General features: G+C 38.4%; 2 protein-coding genes across 2 annotated transcripts in view; one reads left to right on the forward strand and one right to left on the reverse strand.

The window, feature by feature from the left end:
* The first annotated feature begins 1,212 nt into the window (after positions 1-1,212).
* Positions 1,213-12,832, forward strand: LOC145239280 (solute carrier family 22 member 16-like). Its single transcript, XM_080102583.1, has 13 exons — positions 1,213-1,387; positions 1,766-1,875; positions 2,174-2,410; positions 2,710-2,813; positions 3,467-3,621; positions 5,159-5,348; positions 6,343-6,469; positions 7,059-7,156; positions 9,259-9,479; positions 10,579-10,687; positions 11,066-11,165; positions 11,554-11,699; positions 12,287-12,832. The coding sequence occupies exons 1-13, from the start codon at positions 1,264-1,266 to the stop codon at positions 12,372-12,374; spliced, it is 1,809 nt and encodes a 602-aa protein (XP_079958709.1). The 5' UTR covers positions 1,213-1,263; the 3' UTR covers positions 12,375-12,832.
* Positions 12,833-16,541: 3,709 nt separating this feature from the next.
* The window catches only part of LOC145239278 (transcriptional regulator ATRX-like), a 29,341-nt gene continuing 27,570 nt past the window's right edge, over positions 16,542-18,312 (reverse strand). The window contains exon 26 of the mRNA XM_080102581.1: positions 16,542-18,174. Coding sequence (XP_079958707.1) covers positions 17,672-18,174 — 503 coding nt within the window. The 3' untranslated portion in view covers positions 16,542-17,671. The remainder of the gene's footprint in view (positions 18,175-18,312) is intronic.

Raw genomic sequence — 18,312 nt, forward strand, 5'->3', positions numbered from 1 at the left:
GAAAGAGCTCATTACCACAGGAAAGAGCCAATTATATAATTGATAATTATCATTACGCTTTGCCCGGTTCAGCTACAAGACTTGCGTTGCGCGGCAAACAGTAGCTGATCAACACTCGACGTTTAGGTGTTAGTGAAGATGCAATATGTCCGGGCTGTGTTGAAATTAGGAAAGTTTAAAACAGCCTGTAAGCTTTACTTATGTGAGGTGCCTTTATAACATAATCTCCGACTACATAATTGATTTATACAGGTATGTATACGAGTGGTTTTACGTATGACTGTGCCTTACCGAAATGACGAGTTGAGTTTACTACTGTACAGAGATACAGAAAAGCTAGAGAGTTTGTATACAGTGGTTACATTTTGCTGCATAACGTTGTAAATATCAGTGGAAAACATACGACAGCGATTGTTGAATTGTTACAACAAAATGCGTTGACTAAGTACAAGCGTTGAATCATTTAGTGACTAAGTCCTAAGTAGACGTCACAAATTAAATTGGAATTTGTTGGTTATGATCCAACAATCGTTGATTTGCTGATCGCGAGCACCATTAGGTCGATTATTGCGTATAAACAATGCTAAATCGATGTTAACACAAACAATCAAATAAATGCGAGTCATTTGGCAATGTTACAATCACGATCTATTTTGAAGCAGACTGCTAAGTTTTTTTGGCGAACCACAGTTTCCTGTTTTTGTAATTGGATCCGATTTCCAAAATAAACCGGACCACATTTGTAGGCAAAAAATCCATAATTTGTCGCTACATGAGACACCAATTTAATTGTCTCGTTGGAAAATATGTCAAACACTGCTTCATAAATTGAGGTCCGGATAAATTTGAATTATTATTTGCACGATGTCTGCGTTATAAAGTAACCTCGGTAAATGTATAAAAAATAGTTTCTTATTGTTTGTTTCAAATTTATGACGTTAAGTCATTCATTCCTATGAATTCAAGATACATATTTTTCGCCTTTACGGCTGCATAAGCATCTATAAGCAAGCACAAAGACTTCATCCACCAAGTAACGAACTGGGAGATTCTAGTTTAAAGTATACATTTTTGTTTATTGCTTGTCAGTCATTTTTGATGTATGGAACCTAAATTACCCCAGTTAAAAACTCTGTCCCGTAAATTTCATTAATATGACTAATGGCAACAATTTTTTTTAACCATAATTTTATTTTTTCCTCTTTCAGACATGTTTGTTTAGGATCAATTAAGTTGGTTTGTGGCGTTAAGTTTAGATTAAAGATGGATTTTGACATAGTTTTAAGTGAGATTGGTTCGTTCGGTCGCTACCAAGCCTTCCTTGCGCTTGCCGCAATCTGGTCTATGATTCCCATCGGGTGTAATATCTCCGCTGTCGTATTTTTAGGTGAGCGCTCATGCATTTTGTTAAGAAATTTTTGTATGTTATGTTATCAATGTGTTTTCGCTGCGTTGTGACGTTCTTGCGCTTCATTCTTTTTTCCTTTGTTTATCGTGCACTGTACTTGCCGCATTCGGTGTTATTTACCCTGATGAAGGCGACCTGTATAGTCAGAATAAAACTACAATTGCCAGAAGAGCTCTATAAACTTGATATTATGCCTGGCAGCAATAGCTTATATATTTATGTTATCAATGTTTGTAAACCAAAATAACCAAATATTTAAAAATAAATACTGTAACCTGATTTATGACGTTACACCAATGCGGAACTTTGTTTGAAAGTGGAAGAATATTTTTAGGTTACAACTTTTTGTCTCTTCAGCTTACGAAGAGTCAAGCAGATGTTTTCTTCCGACTGTTGACGTCACAAACGGCGGGAAACCAGATAATGACGTCATAGCGCAACTTATACCACGTGACGGAACAGGACAGGTACGTAACAAGACCTCGTACTGTTGACATTAAAATCCTTAGATTCAGTGGTTTAATTCAATACTCTTGTTTTAAACCAGTGGTTCCCGACCTTTATCAACAAATTCCTCCTTTCACAATTTAAAACACTTGTATTCCTCCCCAATAGACTACATAAGGCCTTTTACCACAGTATATTCCCAGAGCTGAAGTGTCTGTTTACAAATCACATGTATAAATTAAAGGAAATTCCTTCCCTAAAGTTTTAAAAATCCTCCTCGAGTGGGAACCATTTTTTAAACTTTTTTCTTGTATCCAGGCGTTTAGTTCTTGCACCCAATACAACTACGGACGTAGTGTTGGCAAAAACAACACAAACACCACAGCTATTCCGCCAACAACAGCCGATGTAGCTTGTGCTTTTAACGGCACCAACCCCCTGTGTTATGGACTTAACGTCACAGCAGGCAACCTTACCGGAATCCCAAGCATTACAAGTTGCTCGAATGGTTACGTTCATGGGAAAGAGACATTTGTGGAAACAATTGCTTCTGAGGTTCGTCCGTGAATGTGTTTCTCTCTGTTCGTGGGAAAACAAACCGTCTGCTTGGCGAAATGATATATTACAGTTGTCTGCCATTGTTTTATTACGTCACAATACTATTCGAGTGTTAACAAATAGCGATTTTCGAATAACGTGCATATACATCTAACATTTCAATATTATTCTAAAATATAATAAGTTAATAAGAATGTGACTAAACAGTACAATATCATATGTACGCCCTGTCAAAGTTTTACACGCCGTGTATAACGAACAAATCAAATTTACGCACGCCGTGTATTTTCTGGCAGTGGGACTTGGTATGCGATAAAAGCGAGCTGACGTCACTCTCAGCTTCTATCTTCTGTCTGGGAATGTTGATTGGGTCTGTGATTGGTGGAAGCATTGCTGACAGGTGGGTTGTATTAGTTTAAATGTAATAGAACACATTTCTTCATTTATGAACGGTTGTCTTAGCCTGAAGGCTACCAAACTGTATCTTTTTTATCAACAAAAATACATGAATGAGACAGCCAATCAAGCCAATAAATGATAATCTGCATACAGCCTATTTCTTGTCAGCTGCATTGATAATGAGACCTCATATATCGAAACTGTCTGCAGCCTATAAATAGATGGCATTTCGTATTTTTCATACAATCCCTCAATATCAAGCCTTGTATGTCAACGATCACCAATTAAATGTTTTTTATTAAGTTTTGAGCAGGACAGACCAATGATATCCACAAGGATGAAATATTTATCTCGGTTTTTATGTGTGTTAGTGTTTTAACTAATTCTGATATAGAAGCACGGCTGTTTAGTCATAAAGTGCTGTAAGATTTACATTCAATTTTGTATTTTCAAATTAAAATGAATGCATTAAACACTAATTTCTTTATTTAAACACAAAAAGTGAAATAAAACTTTAATCCAATAAATGAAGTAAGTTGCAGAGAGTGCACAAAATAAATTAGTTTTTAAAATTGAATTGAAACCACTGTTCCAATAAACAATAATTTTCTTATTCAAATAGAATAATTGAGTTTTCATTTTTTGTGTAAACAGGTACGGACGAATTCCCACAATGGTTTGCGGAACAATCATGAACATTGGGATCGCAGTAGCTTGCTCGTTCAGCCCGAATTTCATCGTGTTTGTGATTCTTCGCTTCCTGATCGGCGCCGTTGCCGTGGCAATCCAGATTGCAATGAGCGTTTACAGTAAGTAAATTGAATTCACGAAAGTTAGAGCGTTTTTGGTGGTTTTTAGGGTGTTGGTTTCGTGAAAAACAAAAACGCAAGAGTGTTGCGCAAATAAGTCAGAGTCAATTCATCCTATTGCACGCAAAAGATGGTTTCCCCATGGACCGTAGCGTAATTATTGTTTTGAAATGTCACAATATGTTGCGCCTGTCAAGAAAATCGAGGATTTCTAATGCTTTTAGTGTTTTTGGGGGATTGGCTTTTGCTAAAAAAACAGGATTTTGCGCTACAATCTAAACAAAAAAGGATGAAAAAATGCTATTTCGAATATTTTTAAATCTTCTGGCATAGATGGGGTAAATACTGCACTGAAACAACATTCCTAAATCCTGTATCTGGTCTCTGCCCACAAGCATGAGATAAACGCCTCAACACATCTGCAAGCTGGCCCACAAATTGCCGCCCAAACCCGGACCTAACCCTAAAGTGGAATGTGAATTAAGCAAATTTTCCTTTATCTCTTAAACCTGCTTTACATCTTGAACAGATAAGTGGTGATCAATATATTAAGGAGAGCATAGTTATTTCTGGGGTCAACCCTAAAACGTTTTATTTACAACATCCACCATTTAAACTCACTGCAGACTAGAATTTTCTGGCCTTGTCGCACGGAAACTCTTCGATTTCCGGTATATGACATATTTTTCTGGCCTGGCCCACTGTGATCGAAGATTGACTATAAATTGTACAAAAAACGTTGTAAAGGGGACTTTGAATGGGAAAAGTACAAGCTCAGAAACTCGGCCCATTTTTTGAGCCTGAATTACGCCCAAAAGCAGAGGGTGAGGTCAGGCCCGAATCAAGCCCGTTTTATAAACACAAACCAAAAGCCAAAAGCCGCCCAGAAAACCCGACTCGACCAAACATTTTTACCGACAATGATGCTGTGCGTAATCCGACTGGTGGCTCGTTATCATGCATTATGCATTTCCTGTAATGTTGACACGTTAAGGTCCGGCAGGGTTGTGTAAATTTGGATAGGCGTTAACACTGCGTATATTCGATGATTTGTAAATATGCTTTGCATGTGAAATGTTGCGTTTCGAATGTCTGGCATAACTTCTGTTGGGATTATACTTGCCTGAAAAGGCATAAAGCGTATTTCAGTATTAACGACATTGGCATTGCCGGAACCTAAACATTTGGAAAAAAGGCTTCTTATGAGACTGTAACAAAAGTTTCAATCTAAAGTGTACAGATTAATTTTATATACAGTAAACATGGGTTAAACCGGAGTCGGTTAATCCGGATCTCCGCCTAATTCGGTCAAAATTTGTACAAATGAATTGTAATTTGGTAAGGTTTTAACTAATCGACATCGGCAACATAAATTCGGATCTTCGCCTTAACCCGACAAATATTTCGGTCCAAACGTGCCGAGATTAACCGAGGTTTACTGTATAACAGTTTGCGTATAGAAGCTGCACCATGTTTAGCAGACTTGACAAGATAAGCAGACATGCATTATGAATAATCAAATCGTTTGTGTTTCAAGCTGTTGAAATTATCGGTAAACGTTGGAGGCCTTGGGTCGGTTTGCAAGTTGGAGTTTTCTCTGGCCTCGGTTACATGTTTCTGTCGGTGTTGGCTTATCTTTCCCGGCACTGGAGAACTTTGCAACTGATGCTCGGTCTCTCGTTTATTCCGTTTCTACTGTTTGCACCTTTCATGCCGGAATCACCAAGGTATTTGCACTGTACGTCTGTAATGTGTGTGGCTGTACTTTTGCGGTGTACAATCGCATACGTGTAGTGTACGACTGTGGTTCCGTTGTGATGTGATTGTATAAGTGTGCTTTATACTACTGTAGCCCTGCGGTGTGCTACTGTAGGTGTGTAATGTGCGACTGTACTTATGTGGTGTGCGACTGTAGCTCTGTTGTCTGCGACTGTAGTTCTTAAATGTACAATTTAATATTTGTAGCGTACACATGTGGTTCTTTAGTGTGTACCCGTATGTGTGTACTGTTCGGCTGTACTCAGCCTTGTGCGATTGTGTGTGTGTAGCATGCGACTGTACATGTAAAGTGAGACTGATTAGTGTACGACTAAAGTTCTGTGGTGTATCATTTAATGCAGGGGTCGCAAACTCAAACTGTTTTGAGGGCCAAAAACAAACTTTTAAGTAAGCCGAGGGCCGCACTATCGAAACATTTGTTACAGCGTAACATGACAACAAACATATTGCGTGATTAAAAAGGGAAATATTTATTAATCCCATTATCTATATTAAAAAACAATATTGTAATAAATAACAAACAAATATACAGTGTAGCAAAGTGAAAGAGCCAACTCTGCTTTATTGCTTTGTGTGGAAACAATGGCATACAGTGACACAACAATGAAAAAAATGACGCAACAAATTGCAATTGCTGATTCTAAAGATGGACTATTCATGCCGTTTAAACTTTGCAAATACCACTATCAGAGAATGGCTATATCATGTAAACTCACTGGTTTTACAGGGTATTCCACTTGAGTAAAACACAACTTCTAAAAGTACCTTCGCGGGCCGCACAAAAACCCTTGGGCCGCGTGTTTGAGACCCCTCATTTAATGTGTAGATTGTACGTCTTTTGTAGCTGTGACTGTCACTGTATGTTTGTATTAGTTTGCACCCCAAAGGTTACACATTTCGACACAACCAAAATTACCAAACATTTCACACACAAACACGCAGATATCTATTCGCCAAAGGTGAAGTGGAAAAAGCGAAAGAAGTTTGTCGGTTGATGGCGAAAAGAAACGGACGAACCTTGAACGAGGCGATCTGGAAAAAAGCTGCAGCTTCCAACACTAGACCAGTGGTAACTAATAACACTCAATCGTTTATCTCACATTAAATCTTGCTTAAATTTGGCCAAGCTATTTCGGCTTAGTTATATTTGACGCTTCGATTTTTCCATCACTAGACCAGTGGTAACATACAACCTTAAATCAGTTTTTTTTTGCGTTCTATCATGTTTATTGGTAATTTCGGCTGAGATTTGTCAATATTGAAGCTATGTTTGTTTTTTTTGCTTGAATTTCAAGTGGGAAACTGATACAACTGTTGTATTCATACATAACATGGTTCAAAATGGTTTAAAAACTTGTAATCTAGGATTTCTGTGATAGCTGGTGGTTTTCGGCATTTACGACGTTTTATCCGACACGCTCTCATCAGGATAGATAACACTTAAATCGTGCTTCGTACAGAACTAAAACTTCGATACATAAAATGCATTAGCCAGAAGTGCCTTATTAAGTCAAAGCTTGTTGAAAGAAGCTGATTAAGTTTTTTTTAAATCTATTTCACAGTTTTGTTGGTTCACATTATAATTGGTACAATGTTTTGTCCACATATTTGACGCAGTTTAATATCGGAGTAATAACTCGATTATTACTCGTTTTTAGACAAAGATCGTTCAGAGTTCCTCGCCTATTGAGTTGTGCAGAGGAATTCATCTTTCACTTCTGCTGGTCAGAATGATAGAACTGTGGTTCATTAACAGGTAAGAAACAAAAAATGATCTTCACATTTAAAATATCGGCTTTGTGTAAAATTATTCTCTTTTCCTGCCCCTCTCCTGTGAAAAAAGGTTGGAAGCACCCAGCAAATATGTAACAAACCAATTGGTGCAAACTTAGGGCTGTAAGGCAAAAATAAATACAAGCAGTGTTTTTTTAAGGTGTTTTACGGTCCCCCAAATTTCTCCAGCGGTTTCCCAAAATTGCCAGTAGCCTAATAAATAATTCGTTTAAGCAAATATGGCTATTTTTTGGTATTTAACTGAAACACTTGCGGTCTCTTAAAACTACTTAGCGGTCACCCAAACCAAACCTTAAAAAAAAACTGAATACAAGTATTTTCGCTGTATGTAAAAGGAACCCCATGTTTTGATAAATACTAAGGGATAAATTATACAGCAGAACTGCTTTGTCTAAAACTTGAAATATCCAACGTTGTAAATAATCCCCATGTGGCCACGCGTCCATCTCACATCTATCACGTATACGAATTTATCTGTTCGATGCAACGAAACAGAGGGGGTTATGGAAACAACACCAAAAACGTTAACAAGACAGACATCGTTAAACTCGCCCCCTACGTGTCCCTTCGTGTTGGCATTAAAAGAAATAGAACCATGCAAATCCTTCGTGTTGGTTTAAAGAAATAGAACCAGGCAAATCCAAAAACCGTGAAGCAAAAATCTGGCGATCTCATATTTGCGGTATTCGTTGTAATTTGTGGTATTTGCAAGTATTTCAAATATTCAGAAAAGGGTTTGGGCTTTACTCCCTGGTATGCGTTTAAGGACGACTCGAAACCACATAGGCTTACTGCGGGCATTGGAAAAAACTTCGTTTCTATGTGGATACTCGTGTACATGAACCGAGTTTTATTTCGTTTGTTGCAGTTCTTCTTTTATAACGGAACACTACACACAGATCTGTTTATAAGTTTAATAAGGCCATACCATGTGTAACTTTTATCAAAAGCATTTTACCCTGTTGTGGGATGGGTATAGTTATAGCCAACCCTCGTTTAAATGTGTTTGATAGCATTGTCTAATCGTCAAGTAAATGCTGTGTGTTATCATTGTCCATTTGCCCAGTGAATGTGTTTGGCGGTCTTTTCCATTGTCCTGTAAATGTGTTGGCTTTGCTGACGCATGAAATCCTTTGAAGGCGGCTTTACAATCTTGAAATTACTCTAGCGCGACGCTTTGAATCAAGTTAAACCTATAATTTCGCATCAACAAAATTTTCAGCTCTTCCGGCAGTTTTTTATTCTACTGTGCCAACGTTTCGATGTCCCATACGAAACACCTTCATCAGGGTAATGACATACATTGCTATAATTTCGCGTTGGAAAACATCAGTATCTTTAAAACCACACTGACAACTGCCAATTCAGCATTGATAGAAAATACGATAAGCGGATTGATGTTGCGATAACGTTGTATAATCATGAAGAGACGCAAAGTCAGAATAACACAATGTACAAAGCAATATGTTGCGGCTGTAAGTCGAACAAAAACGTACTTCTTCGGACAACAACAAAAGTTGTTTATTCCGTCGTTTGCCAGATCAGCATTTTCTGTGTTGGTTTTTTAAAAGATTTCTTTATACGTTTTATTCATAGCAGTAAATATTTGCACTTCTAATTATTGTCCAACACAGACACTTTCCTATTACGATGTTAACTTATATGTCCTTCAGAAATTTAAACGTTTTTTACGGTTCGCGCAGCCATTTTCGGCTTGGTTATTGTTTAGTACAGGGGTCAGCAACCTTTTTTGTGCAGCGGACCGTTTTTCAAACTGAAATTTTATCGCAGACCGTGCGTCAAAAAACCAGAAACATTTAGCAATGAAAACGCCTAAAATAGTTTATCATCCCCGGGATAGATGGGCAAAATGTTTTGAAGGATTTAACCAAAAAAAGTACACGGCCCGATAACGAACTCGTCGTGGACCGGCGGTTGTCGACCAGTGGTTTAATATATCAATTATATTATTATAAATTTTAGACTCATTTATAAGTTCGCGGATTTGGAGACACTGGTTTAAGTGAATTAAAATCACAAATGACAAATATTTTTTTTTCACAGCCTGGTGTTTTTCTGTCTCGCCTTCAACGCTGGCAATTGGTCGGGAAATCCTTTCTTGAACAATTGCTTCAGCGGTTTGGCCGAATGCATCGCTTGTCTGATGGTTGTCCCTGCAATAAACAAGTTTGGGCGACGAGCTGTTATCATGTTCTGTTTGACGGTGGCTGGTGTCTTCATGCTCATTGCTGAAACTTTGAAGGCTTCGTTTCCACCTTCAGAAGGTAATGCTATGCTGAAAACGAGTTTAAACTTTCATAGGGCTGGATTAATCTACAGGCCGAGGAAGCAAAGCAATGCTTAGACAACCCCCTTTACAGTCATAAGTTGCCAATATACCAGGGCATCTAAGTCCTATGCGCTTGGGGCCTTTGAAGGATTTAAAACCGTGTTCAGATTCAGTGTAAAAGGTTTATAGGCACACATGGATACAGATATCGAATAGGCGTGAACGTATATCTAACTTGGCATAGATTTTTTTGCTTTGCTGGATGCAAAACATGATAAGATACGAAACTACCACGCTCCCAAAATATATAATTAAGTCAAGCGAAAGATCATAAAGAACTCCCAGGTCTGGTCTGTAATCTCCAAAAATCCCAAAATTGCTGTTTATTTATTATTTATTTAGTAAATAACCAGGGTCATAAAATTATATGTACAGAACGGCTTTGTTTACACGGATTGACATCACGTTAACGTTCCCATATACCGCACAATAGTTCCTTATTTTTTCTTCTTCTCCGCCAACGCAGATTTTTCATGTCAGGATTTTAAGACAAACGGGTTAAGTAATGCAGCCTACTTAGATTTCGCGTGTAATCTTCATGTTTTGGGTTCCGCTTTGGAAAAAAACCTATGGGTTGTAACACCACAAAACGTGTTTTCCGCTGCAATATAAATAGAATCTTGTAGGTATGTGAAGTAGTTTAAGAAGAGGGCATATTGCCGGAATTTGTGCATTAGGTTTCTCGGGACCCTAGTAATGTCAAATCAAAAGATATTTTGTCTAAAAACGACATCATTAAAAACGCATCACGTAAAAACAACCGCAGTGAAAGAGGAAAGGCAGTAACAAGAAATTCCGTTAAATAACGACGTTTTTATTATATTTTATACGGTATAATCACATTTACCCTCTCAATGATGTTTGAAGCGTATTTTCAAGTTAAAAAAGTGACGTACAAGTGCAAAATAAGTAAAAACGTCAATTTTAATGGTCTTTAAAATAATAAAAATCGGACTTGTTTCTAAATAAGTTATGTAATACAATGTATGCTCTTGTAGTGATTTAATGTTGTTCCATTGTGTCTGTGTTTTCAGGTAGAGACATAACAGGAGTCGCCCTTCTACTTGTGGCGAAATTCACAGTGAGCGCTTCTTTCAATCTTATGTTCCTCTACACGTCTGAGATGTTTCCCACCAGTGTGAGGTAAGTGATGGGTTGAAAAATAACCAACAACGTTGTTGATCAATAACAGTAAACCCATACGTGGAGGTTGAATCAAGATCGTCCACAAAGAATTCAGAAGTTTGCGTTCTGCGCTGTTAAAATTGCTTATTCCAAACCGTCAGGCAAAAGTGTAGTTCTCCATTTACCTTCAAAATGGGCAATAAAAATTCAAATGTCACTTTGTGTACAAATAGAAAATTTAATTATACGTTTCCTAAAGAAGGCGTCTTGTAATGTATAGGACGTCGAAACGTCGATTGTTTACAATAAAATTGCTGGATGAGCAATACTTGGTTATGTTTGTGCAGCTTCAAATACAATTTGTTGTTCCATTAAAATCTCGTTTTAAATTGACAGAAACACAGCCCTCGGCGTTTCTTCCACTGGTGGCCGTTTCGCGAGCATAATCAGTCCCTTCCTGATTCAGCTGAAAACCGGAATGGACTGGATTATTCCGGTAAGCCCTTGGCACAATTGAATAACAGGTTCATGTATGGCGTAGTTGGTTGTTTATCTTGTAAACAATCAACTGAAAGCCAGCAGTTATCTAATTACGCTAAAACCACGTTTTCTGTCCTTGCGTATTTTAAGGTGTTGCTGCCACCCCGTGGTCAACATCGTCAAGGTGAAGGTTACCACGTGACAAAAAGTGGTTACGTCAGCCTACCGGTTTCCTGAAGGTCTGCAAGGCAGATAAACTGTCATGCTATTTGAATTTCTACATTAATTTATATCTGCTTGATTGTAGATCTTGTTTAATGATCTAAAAATCAAAGAATGATCGACTTTAACACTATTCTGGATACATGTACAATTTTTACATCTCAGTGTGTGTGTTTTGTTAGGTAACACTCGGTTTGTTGTCCATTGCATCTGCCGGGCTGGCTTATTGGTGTCCGGAAACTAAAAAGGTCTCGATGCTGTCGACGATGGAAGAAGCGAAAACTTTTTACAGCAGTCAGAGACGAAGAAGTTCAAGGCTCAAATCAATGTAAGTTAAATTCACTAGTCATAAATTTTGGGCTTTATCGATCGTTATCAGTTTTTCTGAAGCCAAGTGAACGACCCATTGCATTAAATCAGTGTCGTTTTAGAACACAGATATTGCAAAATTCAACAAAACTGGTCGAAATTTTGTAATGCTTAATTTAACTGAACTATTACCAATTGATCATCTCCCGGAAATACTCCTGTCGTGGGTTCGAATCCCACCGTAAGCTAGATTTTTCTGGACATATGTCTTGCCATATGAGAATGTAGGGAGACCGACTTGATTCGTTATAACGCCTTCAATAGACCTGGCGTACTATGATTGCACGATTTATGTAAGCGTTTGAGGAACTAGACCAGTGGTTCTCAAACTCGGTTTTCGGGGCCGCATGCGGCTCGCACCAGACCTCAGAAAACCACTGAACATTGCTATTTTAGCTTTCAAAGTCATCTTCTTTAGTAATTTTCTCAAGGTTTCGTTTTTTTGCGGCTCCCTACACACTTAAAAAATACCATTTGGCCCCGACAATAAAAAAGTTTGAGAACCACTGAACTAGACCAATTGTTCTATTCAATGTTTTCTTTTAGATCTTCGATTAACAACAACAATAGAGAAGACTTCGTACCTCCAAGCACCGACTCTACACCCATGCTTGACGAGGAAACCAAAATATGAAGCAATTGTGAAGCTTTTCAACTAAAAAACTGATGGCGAAGTGAACTGTACAGCTGTTATTTTGGCCTTCGGTTGAATCTTTTAGCTAGCGTAGCACTTATGCTGATCTTAGGCATTACTGTTTTTTTTATTTTTTAAAACGAACACTCGAAGCGTTTTGTATGAAATTATTTTGTTGTCGTAAGCTGTAAAAAGTATTTGCTGAGTTTTATCCTTACACAATCGCCCCATCATTTGAAACGCAATTCATAGTTGTAAAAAAGTGTATCCAGCCTACTCCGTTTTACTATGTCGCAATAGCAGGCCTAGTTACTGATTTTTGGACACTGTTGCATAATTTGTTAAACGTGCAAATACCTACAGGCCCATTTTAGTGTGTTATCATACGTAGCATTTGGTTGTTCTCAGTATTTTTCTGTCTTGTTTATAAAGCAATATACCTTCCAGTTTGACAGATATTCAGTTGCCTGCATTCTAACCCAGGTCTACCTCACATTACAGTGACTAGAAAGTAGTCATAACCAATCAACAACACCGAGAGCGTTTGGTAGGCTAGATTAGAAGATACAGAAAAGGAAAAAAAAAATTTGTATGAAACAATACTTGAACGGGAAATAGGTCAAAAAACTCTATGCAAAAACGGCTTTTGTCCAAAACAGTTTGAAAAATGCTCGTGTCACCTAACCCTTTAAAGCAAAAATATCATTTCAACGCTAATACAAATATGGTTATCTCATAGAAATTCAAAATCGTAGGATTAAATACATCTTTTCATTTTTTCAGTACTGCAGAAGGAAGTTGTGAATGGGTTCACATTAAATTAAGATTTGTTGTAAGATGGCAACAAACTCCGTTTGACTGCGCGTACATGTTAGGTAAAATCACAAAGCAATAGCGCCAGGGTTTAAATATAAGACTAGGGCCAATCCCCAAAAAACTCTAACCGTTTTCAACGCTGGTTCATCACACAAACACATCAACAGTGCCACAACCACGCGTTTATGCCAGGGGTGTCCAAAATGGGGCCCTCAGCTGTTGTTTCAAACCCCGTATGGCCTACCATAATTGGGATAAATTTTTGTGGCGACTAGCGACTTCAAGCAAAGATTTTCAATGGAACTTTATTTACCGGTGAAAGGAAAGTAGCCTATGCATGATGCTGACGCAACAAAATCTCATTTAATGCCGTATGTTTTGTTATCATTTCCCAGGTAAAAACTTTGCAAAAACCGTTAGCCTGCGGCGTCTGCACTTGATAAAATTGACCTCTATTAAAAAGGTTTGGATACCCCTGGTTTGTGCAACACTAGGCTAAGCAATAAAGTCACAACAGATTGTTTTATTGCTTTACTTAGGTTTTAAAAGATGATGCTCATATACTGGTTTTCAATTAAGAGAAAAGCTTGAAGGCGTCCCATGTAGGCTAGCTTTATACCAGGGGTGTGTAACCCGCGGGCCACAATCCGGCCCGCCAAGCCATTTAGTGTGACCCTCAACAATACTCTGATTAGTTTTCGGTAAATCTCCTTGCTATACATAACAAGAATAAGCTAAACCAGCGCATGGAACTTAATTCATCCACCAGACCTACGGTATTCTATTCGCACTGGGTGCTTGTTGCGTACAATGCCGAATGCGACGTAATATACCTCTATGTCTAGTAAACAATTACTTTGTTGTGAAGGGCAGTGTTGCGACGAAACTTTCTTGCACCTAACATTTTAAAGTTGATATTAAAAGCAAAATAAAACGCAGGGGCGTGGAAATAATATCGACGTGATATTATATGCAAGCCGCACAAACAGTAGTGCAAAAAAGTGTAAATGCGGTACATACAAAAAATTGTGTGGCCCTCGCTTGGTGTCCGAAATTAGTTATATGGCCCACCGCCGAAAAAGGTTGCACACCCCTGTTTTATACGGATAAGGTTAGTTTGTATTATAATACACACAAACGTTCAAGCCATGAACTTAACCCACGGCGGTCGTGGAAAGAAAGTTTATGACTTGAAGGGTGTTTAGACGTCGAACTTTTACAACTGCTACTCATGAACATCGAAGCAGTTAACAACAGTGAGAGCTTAAATCAAGTGTTTGAATTGTCGTAAACCTATCGCTTTACTGTGCTAACCGTTATACTGACGACACTTCGAGAGCTGTCTCTGCACTGATGATGTGAAAGTTGGTACGGACGATGTAAAACGACGACAGGCCACTGGTGAGGTGACTACGTCATTAATTAGTCCACCTGCGGGCTCCGTCATTCTACCGTCCTACCAAAAAAAATAAACTTTTCAAAAACAAACCGGTGCAATGTTTTCTTAAAAAACTCGCGGGCAAAAAAAATACGTTTTTAGGTGACGTTCAAAACACGAATAAAAATCAGTACAACTGTCGGTTTTCTTTTAAAATAGCGATGATCTTTTTTCTTTTTGGGGATGGCTTTTGTCTTTTCGAGTCACAGGCACAGTTTTGAATTGTTACGTAACACTATGTAAGAGTTGTAACCAAGGATGGTAGTACGGTACGGTATGATAGTACGGTACGGTATGATAGTACGGTACGCAGCAAATTTCATCAAAAAGTACGGTACGTAGGTACGGTAGCCTACGCAAAGAAAGCTGAGGTACGGGTACGGTACGTGGTGCGGTCCTTCACTGGAGCGTACCACCGTACTGGTAGGCTACGCATAATAAATGTTGATCAAACGATCATTTTTGCATCGTTACCATTTGCAGATAATGTCAAAATTGTTTAAAACTAGAATTTAAGTTGTTTATTGCATGCTTTTATCACAATGTCCCTGTACCAAAATAGTGCTCAAAAAGTTTATGACGTCACTGGCAAATATTTTGTGCTTACGGGCTGACCGCTACGCAATAGGAGGGTTACACGCACTGTACGCCTATTATTAAAACGCGCACATGACAAGAACAGAGATCAACTCGGCACTTGTAATTGATTCTCAAGTTAGTTAAAAAAAGCTGGCTATAGTGTTGCTGTCTCTTTCGTAGCAATGATTTTAAGAAAAATGCTGTTGAAAATTATACATTGTCGCTGCACGAGCCCATCATTAGAAAACACATCAACCTTCATTTCGAATAAGCTGGTTGTAGCGGGGCAGCTTGAGTCAGGGTTGCCATACCGTCCTTATTTCTACAATGTTTCCTTATTTTGAAGGGCGATGTCTTAAAAAAGTTCATTGTCCTTCTAAGAAATGTCCTTATTGTTGACTCGAGTCCTTATTTTGTCTTATTTTCAACAATTACTAAACCCTGTTTAGAGTTTAGACACCTCTCCTTCAAGTCAGGGGTGTCCAACACCTGGCACGCGTGCCAAAAGTGGCACGCAGAGCATTTGAAAATTGCACACAAGCTTTTGCACATTTGGATGAGATAAACATTAGGATTTGTTACGCAATTACATTTGTTTCTATTGATTCTTCTTGGCCTTTATTCTAACTCCAGTCAAGGTTATCAGTAGTTTAATAAATGGGTTGAACACAACCCATTAATTAATTTCTTTATTTTGGATAAAAAAACTTAAACCCAGTTGCAAACTATTTTGTTTCTGGAGTATCATGAACAAGTTTACTCGCATTTGACGACAATTTTTTCCAACTATTTTAATAGGTATAGGTCAAATATTCGGAGCCCGTACCGTTAAGACGTTAAAGACATAGTTTGAAAAAAGTACCGAACGTTGGCACGCGAGTATATTTTGAAACCAAATATGGCACGGCGGTGTGTTTGAGTTGGACACCCCTGCTTTAAGTGCATGTCATAAAATGTATCCAACCTAATCCCGATTGGTTTATTTGAAGGTACGGTACGCAAATTTTCGTACCGTACCTCGAGTACGGTACGCTCTACGTAGAGGTACGTGGTACGGTCAATGCAATACGTACCGTACTGCCATCCTTGGTTGTAACAAGTGTTTTTGCGCCTTTTCGCGGTTGTAGGGTCGTCGCTTTGTGTAAGAGGTGTTACAAGCAAGATATTCAAAAAAAAATTCTGTTTTTATTTTTTCGTATTGTTACGTTTTTATGCTTTGGTAAGTTTACATATATATGTCTGTTTTAATCACTGGTGTGTGGGACATAGATATCCACTGATATGACATGTCAATGATCTGCTTCTTTCAAAACTAAAAAATACATCGCAGTAAATCACTTGGACAAACCGTCGTGTTTTGCGAGAAATAAAACAAAACAATAAGAATAGAAAAAGCACGGAGAAGTAAAAACTATGTAACGCATCATTATTATTAAATCAGATCAAAACTCTTATTCTGTCATTAACTTCAAAGTTTGTGTGTTGGACCTTTTTAGTTTTGGTTTTGTTTAACAAAGAAAATGTTTTATAATTGATGTAAGAACCGGTTGTGAAGCGAAAAAACTAATTGTGTAGAAGTGAAAAGGAAGGACAAAACCAACCCGCGGCTTGGGCAAGAAAAGTTTGCAGGTACAAAATTTCGACCGGTGGTTTATTGGAAAAATATGCAAATTTATCTCTAGTAGTTTATGACGTAGTTAAGTCTGGGTTACGTCAGAAGCAGATGAACGAATTTAGTCGGAACTTGCGTAGAGGTCAGTTTGTAGCGTGGTCACGTGATCAAAAAAGCGGAAAAAATCAAATTTATCGAACCAACGATTGTGAAGTGGCTTGTTAAACTGAATTTGCACGTAAATGATACACGGCACGCATTAGAAACATTAAATAGTTGAGTTTAAGACAGTGGTTCTCAACTCGTTTCAGGCCATGCATCACCAATCTAAGTAAATAAGTATCGTGGACTAATCCATTGTTGAATAAGGATAAAAAAGCATCCACGTCAACAAGCATATTGGCTTAAAATATATTCTTTCAATACATAATCCAACTAGCCTGCTTCCAATTTGACACAAAATATAATTAGCGTTCTGTGGACCATCCTAAAAGTCATCATATACCAACAGTTGAGAACCACTGGTTTAAGAAATCTGACGGAAATCAACATCCTTTGCCGTTTCAATATTTACAAGAAAAACGCCATTTGTAGCCGAAAAACATCTAGAAATCATACTCGTTCCATGGTTATATTTATCTATGTGTCCTGGAAAGGCAAGACGAGCGGTTGAGTTTATGCTGGAACACGAAATACACAGATCCACGCTTTGCCCGAAAAAACGTCATCCACTGAAGTCACTGGAGGGTGACGCGATCGGCATCACGTGATTTTCGGGTCGGACGGAAAAAAACAAACATTTTCTAGAATAATAATCGTTATTTCCTAAAATCGAACATCGTCGTTGTGGCGTCACAGTGCACGTCGCCGTCGCGATTTGGAGTTCTTCATGTATTTTAATTCCCAATCTTCTTCTTCTCCTTCCTCTTCGCTTCCGCCACTTACTCCAGGTTCAGAATCGCTCGAATCGATCACAATTTTTTCCACCACAGGTTTAAGCGTCATTTCTTTTGTCGCTTTCAAGCCAGAAGGGTTCGGAATTTTAAACAAATCGGCCAAAGTCTTCGCGGGTACGTTGACAACGGCTTTTGTGACGTCATTGACCCGTGATTGATCTATATCGCCACCTACCGACGGAGTTTTGCCTTTTGCGGCGACGACGATTGTCTTTTCCGTTATTTTTTCGGTGTTGGGTTTCAACTCGGTGACCCCGAATTTGAACTTACCCTTGTTGCTTGTCACGTGACTTTTAGGGGGCGGTAGGGGCTGCACCGAAGGCACCGATGACGTCATACTCGTGTTTGACTTCTGCTCCGCGGGCTTGGGGAGGATTTTTCGCACACTACCTGATGAACCTGCAAAAAAATAAAAAAAGTTTCTAAATTATCGGTAAATCTGTTTTCGCTTGTGTACTCGCGAACAAATAACTTTATTGCTCTGAAAAAAACCTTATCATTCTGTCGGGCAAAAACATCAGCAAAATTACAATTTGA

Source organism: Phallusia mammillata, chromosome 7 (assembly GCF_965637545.1).
Source record: "Phallusia mammillata chromosome 7, kaPhaMamm4.hap1.1, whole genome shotgun sequence".
In the NCBI taxonomy this organism is placed as follows: Eukaryota; Metazoa; Chordata; class Ascidiacea; order Phlebobranchia; family Ascidiidae; genus Phallusia; species Phallusia mammillata.

Coding starts and splice junctions, on each gene's coding strand:
- LOC145239280 (XM_080102583.1), top strand. CDS start 1,264: ATGGATTTTGACATAGTTTTAAGTGAGATTGGTTCGTTCGGTCGCTAC. Junction 3,622..5,158: donor GATTGCAATGAGCGTTTACA/GTAAGTAAATTG, acceptor TTGTGTTTCAAG/CTGTTGAAATTATCGGTAAA. Junction 10,688..11,065: donor ATGTTTCCCACCAGTGTGAG/GTAAGTGATGGG, acceptor TTAAATTGACAG/AAACACAGCCCTCGGCGTTT.